The sequence below is a fragment of the Haliaeetus leucocephalus genome, unplaced genomic scaffold (genome assembly GCF_000737465.1).
Source record: "Haliaeetus leucocephalus isolate CR32 unplaced genomic scaffold, Haliaeetus_leucocephalus-4.0 Scaffold295, whole genome shotgun sequence".
Lineage (NCBI taxonomy): Eukaryota > Metazoa > Chordata > Aves > Accipitriformes > Accipitridae > Haliaeetus > Haliaeetus leucocephalus.
Window position 1 is genome coordinate 6,000,357 of NW_010972731.1, and position 6,596 is coordinate 6,006,952.

Consider the following 6,596-nt stretch of genomic DNA (forward strand, 5'->3'; position numbering starts at 1 on the left):
TGGGGAGCCCAAAACTAGGCACAGTACTACAGATCTGATCTGAGAAATGCTAGATGGAGTGGAAGAAGAATCACTTGCCTCAGCCTGCTAGCTACACTTTTGCAAGTACAGCCCAGTACCTCTTTGGTCTGTTGCTGGAAGACAAGTGTAAGAAACAAGAGTTGCAGAGTGAACTAGAAATACTCTGGATTGCATTTGTACATATGCAACCATCTTGTCCCTCTCTTCCAAGGAAGAGTGCCAGCTTGGGTCTTGGAGCTTTTTTGAACAGGAGGCAGCACTGAAGGATCCTGATCACTTTTAAAAATATCTGTGCTTTACCTTATCAAATGATAGTTTCAATCCAATGTGGAACTTGCCTTGAGTTTCTACCCTGATGCAAAATCTTCCAGGTTTTTCAGTCCTGCTGCTAATAAGTTGGACTAGGGCATTAAGAATGAACCTCTAAAGGAACATGAGTAGCTTCATAATTTTGCCCTTGCTGCACACTGAGCTTTTGAGTTTGCAGATGCCATCCTGCAGCAAATGATTTGTCTTCCCTTGCCAGCCAGTCTCTTGGGCAGCTCCTGTTTCTGCTCCCCATCACAGTTTTTCCCCTCTATTTGTAGTTGTTTCTTTCAACTCCAGAGTCCTTTAATCCAGCTCCTAATTTAATGCCATTGCTTGAAGGTCTGCATCTGGTGAAAATCTGTGTGTTAGGTCGCAGTTATACAACAGATTGTTCAGTCATGTAACTTTTTGTTTCCTTCTGGGTGAAAAATTATGCCAAAGCTGCTACTACTATAGCATACACTACTGTGATAAAGTGTAGCTTACAATGGAGCCAGCTGTGCTGCAGAAAACAGTTACACTACAAGGTCATCTGGATTGCTGGAATTGATGGGATTGGGAAGTGATACCTTCTTGCATTTTGATCTGCACCTAATAAAAATGTAGCTGAGACTTCATGCTGGAGCCCCTCTCTCTGGCTGCCTAGCAGCTCTTTGGCTGTGATGAGTTAGATCAGCATCTCTCTCTGCTAGGTGGGTTATTTACAGGACAACGCCTGTGTTTGTGTACATGTGTGTGGATATATGCATATATAATAATCAGCAGTGGAAAATACCTAGCTGTGGTGGTGGGCTTTCTCTGTTACGATGTCTTTCATGGGGCAGTAATACAGCAGTGAGCATTTTACTTTGGCCTGAGCAAGACATGTTGAAAAATACTTGGTTTTGTTGGAGCACTATATTTAAATTCCAAATTTTTAATCAACTTTTAACCTTTGTATTTATATGTTCAGAAAATTCTTTTGATACCTTTTCAATTTACCAACACTGAATTAAAATCCTTCAGAATGTACGGCTGGTCCTCTCCTTACGTGTCACTTTAAGTTTCAGAGCCTGAGGGTAGTTGTGCCAAGTCTACCCCTTTGCTCTCAAGATAGAAAAAAAACATTGACAATTCATGGGTGGCAGCTAAGGAAGAAACCCTTTAAATATTTTTTTCAGAGAATATTAAATTAGATCTGTGTAAACATAAAACTTATATTTATTAATGTGTGTGTGGGTGAGGTGTGTGTGTGTCAATATAGATATATAAATGGTCCATGACTATTTCTTTCTCTTAAATGGTACTTTACACAGACTTTTATACAGTATGTTGGTAAATTCCTGCACCAGGCACTGATTCTAAAAGAATGATGTACCTATTTTTGTAACAAATGCGAGCAGCCGGTAGAAGCAGCTTTACTTCAGTGATTGCTTTCATTCTTCTTGCAGAGCAGAAGAGATGACTTGGTACTTGCATCTTCCTTGTATAGGAGCCTTGCTTCTGGCTTCGTCATGCTTTTAGCAACCCCAGTCCTTGCTGCTTTTTTGGCAAAAAAAAAAATCCCCCAAATGGCACTAATGAAAGCTGGAATCCTTTCTTGTCTTGAATTATCTCTAGATGCGGTATCGGGGAGTTCTTTACAGATTCTGCTCTGTAAGTAATGGGACCTTATTTCTAACAGAGGAAATTAATGGGAGGGTCCATGAGGGTGCTGTAAGGTTGAGGAGTTCCTCCCTGTCTGTCTGTCAGGTGGCTAAGCTAACACTGAGGCACTATGAAATAGTTTCTCTTCCTCTGTGGTGAGATTTTTCTCCTTTTACAATGCTTCTAATTTTTCATGGGACATGAGGTGTGTGTGTATATCCCCTTAAAAACAAATGCATGAGAGTTATTACAGTGTTCCCATTCACAGGGAGTAAATTTTACCTAACTGGCCAAATTTCAGTCATGGTTTAACTCCACAAGGATTACTAAATTCACAGAAGTGTGTGTTTTGACCTACTTGGGCCTTTTGAGAATTATTCTTAAAAGCAGGTGAGATACTTGGCTTACTAATCCTAATTGCTTTTCCAGAAATAGAAATTCCTTTCTCTGTAAGGACCTGAGTGAACGCTTCACCACAGTACTTACTGTCTGGTGATCGGGCTTTGATACTTAAGGGAGGACAGGATTGGTGGTAAGAATAGTAACCAGAATAGGAGCAGTGAAAGGAAACAGCTTTCCTCCTCAGGAGAAAACAGCCCATGTGAAAACCAGACTTCCCCTAGTATTTGGTTACTGCTTAGTGTCTGCCACTGAGTTAAGCAATGCACCTTTGCTGTGATTTAGACGTTTCAGCCCTGCTTCTACCCCACCTCGGTTTCACTTAAAGCAGTCTGAAACAGAGCCTTCCTTAAAGCGAACAGCAGCATTGAGGAGAAATGTCTGTTCGCTGAAGACAAATGAGATTTAAATGGAGCAGAAAAAGCGAGATTTCCTTCTGTTTCACTGCCTTGCTGCTAAAAGTCTGGTGCAGAACATCCTAATGTTCTGCTGATTTATATGCCACTCTTTGGAGGTGGACGGGCTGCTAAGTAGGCAAGTTGGCTCTGTAGCAAATTAATTACTGTAAACCTAAACTGGCTTTATCTCTCTCCCCCCCGCCTGCACCCCCACCCCTGCCAAATGGGCTTGAAGCAGAAGGAATCGGAGTATTGTTTGTAAGATCTTTTTGCTTTAATGGGAAAGAAAATGGGGGGGGGGGGGGGGAACAACACCAAAAAAAAACCCCCTCATTCAAATATACTGCTACAGAAAATGGAATGGCTTTAAAATACAAAAATCTTACAAGACTGTATATTGTCTTGGGTTCTGGACATGCCATTTGTACTGCAATGAGACTGGCCTTGTCCAGCCTGCCAGCCAGCCTCTGTGTAGCCAAAAAGAGCATTTAAGAGTCTGTAGCTATCCAAAGGACTGTTATCCAAAGGACTGTTAAAAGCTGTTTAGAGATAAATCAGAAGATGTATGTGAACAATGGATGGTAAAGCTGGAAATTCAGATCCAACTCTGAATATTTACTTTAAAAAAAAAAAAAAAAAATCAGAAAAATCTGAATCTCCCCCTGTTCTGCAGATCTGCATTCCCACTGAGTCCTTAGGGGAAAGCTGCAGTGAGACGAGGACCTGAAATACTTCACTGGCTTAACAGAAGTGTTTTGCGATGGAGATCTGGGGGAGCCTTCCCCCTTTCACCTAGATTTGGCACTTAAAGATGGGAACGGATCGGGTAACTAAAGCCATGCTTGCATTTCAGTTCCTGGTGTTGCCTGTACAAGACACCTCCAGCCAGATGTTTTGGGGTTTGTGGGTTTTTTTTTTTACAGCTGATATCAAAAGTATTTTTTTGTGACTTGTTTTTGTTATCAGTGCTTTTTAAAAAGCAGGTGTGTATCCCAAGGGGGAAGAAAGCTCCATCTGGGGCAATGGATGTGAAGTTCATCTTTATCTGGCCATGTTGCAGCACTGCTCCTGTGAGATGCTTAACTGCACAGGCAGACTGTGGCACCCACGAGGGGTGGGAGAGTGTCCTGGTCGTGCTGAGGAGGCTGCTGCTCACCAGGGGAGACAGCAAATACGAGCATCTGAGGAGCAGGACCTGCATTTCCACATCAAATGGGATACAGTGGGTTTGTTTTTTTTTTTTTTAATATGGAGCCATACATTTTTTAAGTAATTTGAGATCTGAATGTGATTTCTAATGTATCAAGAACGTTAATATTTTAAAGCTATAACAAAGTTTTAAATTTCTACTATTTTTTTTCATTTATTTTAACTGTTCTGTTCTGTTACCTTAATTTGATGTATGTGGTTGGGAAATGTTGCTTCTCCTCTTAGCATTTGTTTCTATAACCAGAAATAAAATTATATATGAAAGAGAAAATTCCCTGAAATTGCTTGCTGCTTTTGAGTGACAGACTTGCATCCTTCCAGTGTAGTATCGTAGGGGAGTTAAGATTCCTGCAGCAGTTTGTGTTGTACGGTCTACCCCTTGTCACAATGTGAGGGGACAGAGTGTTTTAGTTTTTTCCTTTTATTATTTTCTTTAGATGCTGTAGGAGAGATCTATATGTCTGGACACGTTGCACTGTTTTAGAGTTAACAGATACCCTACTTTTGATCCCGTGTCAGTTATTTGGGAAGCTGTTAACTCGCAGCAGAGTGAACATCTGTATGTGTGTGTGTTGGAGAGCTGTAATGCTTCCCGTGGGGATTATAAACATTCCTCCAGCTCTAGCTTTCATTTTGTCATGAAGTGAAACATTGTTATTTTGAAAGATAAACTAACAAAAAGTACTAACAGTGTACTTCCTTGTAACTTATAATAATTGTTTCATTTAAGCATATGAGGTCAGACAACAGTTCTTTTCCACCTACCTTATAGTTAAGTTTTTCCTCCCTCCTAACAGAGCTACAGTTTAAGTTCAGGTTTTATTTTGACTAAACAAAGTCATTCTGAGCTTCAAAATTGAGTAGGAATGTATTTTAAGACCTCAGTTGACATAAAGTAGCTGTATTTGACTAATGTTTGGTTTGGTTTTTGTTTTTGTTTTTAAATAAATTGTGCACAGTGTAGCAAAGATACTCAGCCAGAGCTGCTTTTTGGCACCTTTTAAAATTTTTATTATCTTTGTGCTCCCCATGTGCATCAGGGATGTTTTCTGATGCAGCCGGCTGAGAAGGTGTGCAGGGAAAAATGGGAATGCTCATGCTTGCCTGCCACTGCATGTCAGGCTGGTGCCTGCAGTAGCTCCGGCTGTTAGTGGCTGGGGTGATGGATGCTGCAGCATCTTTGGAGGGGCAGAAGGGACCTGATGCTCTGCTGGCTAATTGCCAAGGCATGCTGTTAATGAACTGTAATGCCAGGGGGGTGTAGAGCAGGGAAAGTACCAAAGGGCAAGGAGCCAAGCTTCCTCCTGTGACATCTCCTCCTCCCTGCAGGGTGATGCACAGCATGGCAGCCAGAGCTTCGGCCTTATCAGCAGTCAGGAGGAGAGAGACGTTTCTAATGGAGAAATGTTAATACCTTTTTAACCTTTTTGGAAGCTCTGCAGACCACCTGCTGACGAGCTATTTTTAACACCTCTTGCCCTTTTTGGAAGGCATTGGTTTTTTGAATGGGTTGCCAGGAAGGCTAATAAGGCATCTTTTATCATCACGCTCTTAAGACCCCAAACTCTGCCATGTCTCTGCCATGCAGTGCTGCTCCCCAGAGGTCCGAGTCCTGAGAGCTGCTCTCCTTCATGCTATGCTGATACCAAAAAGCCACTCAAAGAAACTCTCTAAGACTCTTTTTGGAGTTTTAGAAAGCAGGCATTCTTTATTGCAGCGCTAGATGCGTGGGGGATAGTTCCACCTAGCGTGCATACCACAGCTGTAGCACAAACAGGTTCTATAGAGTAACTAATTGCATATTAATCAGACTAGTATACATATACATAAAAATGATTGCAACTGATTATCATGGTACTGCCTACATCCGATCATGCGCCATGAAGGATCCGTTTGAGTCGAAGGGCTGCTTTTGCGACCACCGACCCATTGAAGTTCTTGCTGGCTGTCCTTGAAGTCTTGATTCTTGTCTTTGTTCTTTGATCTTGAAGCTTAACGCAGTTTCAATCACATGTGGTCACTTTCAACATTGTTCTCATCTAGTGTACAGGAACATCTTGTCATAAGAGCGAAGAACTGTAAAACTTATGATGAATTACTAGTTGATCACTTGACTACACTTCTGTAATTATGTCCCCGGTTACCCTTTGTCTGTTGTTCCAACCAGAATGTTAATATATGATCATTTATCAAATCTCACTTAGTCACCTAGCAGCAAACCAGTTTTCATAGCAGGTACAAAATATCAAAACCATACAAGTTAGAACAAACCGCACGAGGTGTCTGGACATACTCTCAATGCGGGATATCCCCGCCCGGAACTTCCCCGCCAAGCGGAACCTTCGTGCAGCGGCACCGCGTTCCCCCCGGAGCCGCCCGGCCCGCCCGCCCCTGAAGCGGGGGCCGCTTTGGCCACGTACCGAGGCGGTGAGGAGCTTTGGAGCACCGGGCATGTTCACGGCGGCGGCCGAGAGTTTCCTCAAGCAGGCGAGGTACCCGGGGTGGGGGGCTGAGGTACCGGCTGAGGGCGGCAGGGCTCCCTTCGGGCTGGGGCCGGGGTCTTGCCGGAGGTACGGGGCCTAGGGCTGGCGGGGGCCGGGGCTGAGGGGGGGGCCGGGGCCCCGGGCCGCCCCC

The 6,596-nt window shown here is 43.2% G+C and overlaps 1 protein-coding gene across 3 annotated transcripts in view; it reads left to right on the forward strand.

Annotated features, from left to right (window-relative positions):
- Positions 1–6,368: 6,368 nt before the first annotated feature.
- Positions 6,369–6,596, forward strand: part of AP5Z1 (adaptor-related protein complex 5, zeta 1 subunit) — an 11,397-nt gene continuing 11,169 nt past the window's right edge. For all 3 annotated transcript variants that reach the window (XM_010570305.1, XM_010570306.1, XM_010570307.1), the window contains exon 1: positions 6,369–6,454. In XM_010570305.1, coding sequence (XP_010568607.1) covers positions 6,414–6,454 — 41 coding nt within the window. In that variant the 5' untranslated portion in view covers positions 6,369–6,413. The remainder of the gene's footprint in view (positions 6,455–6,596) is intronic.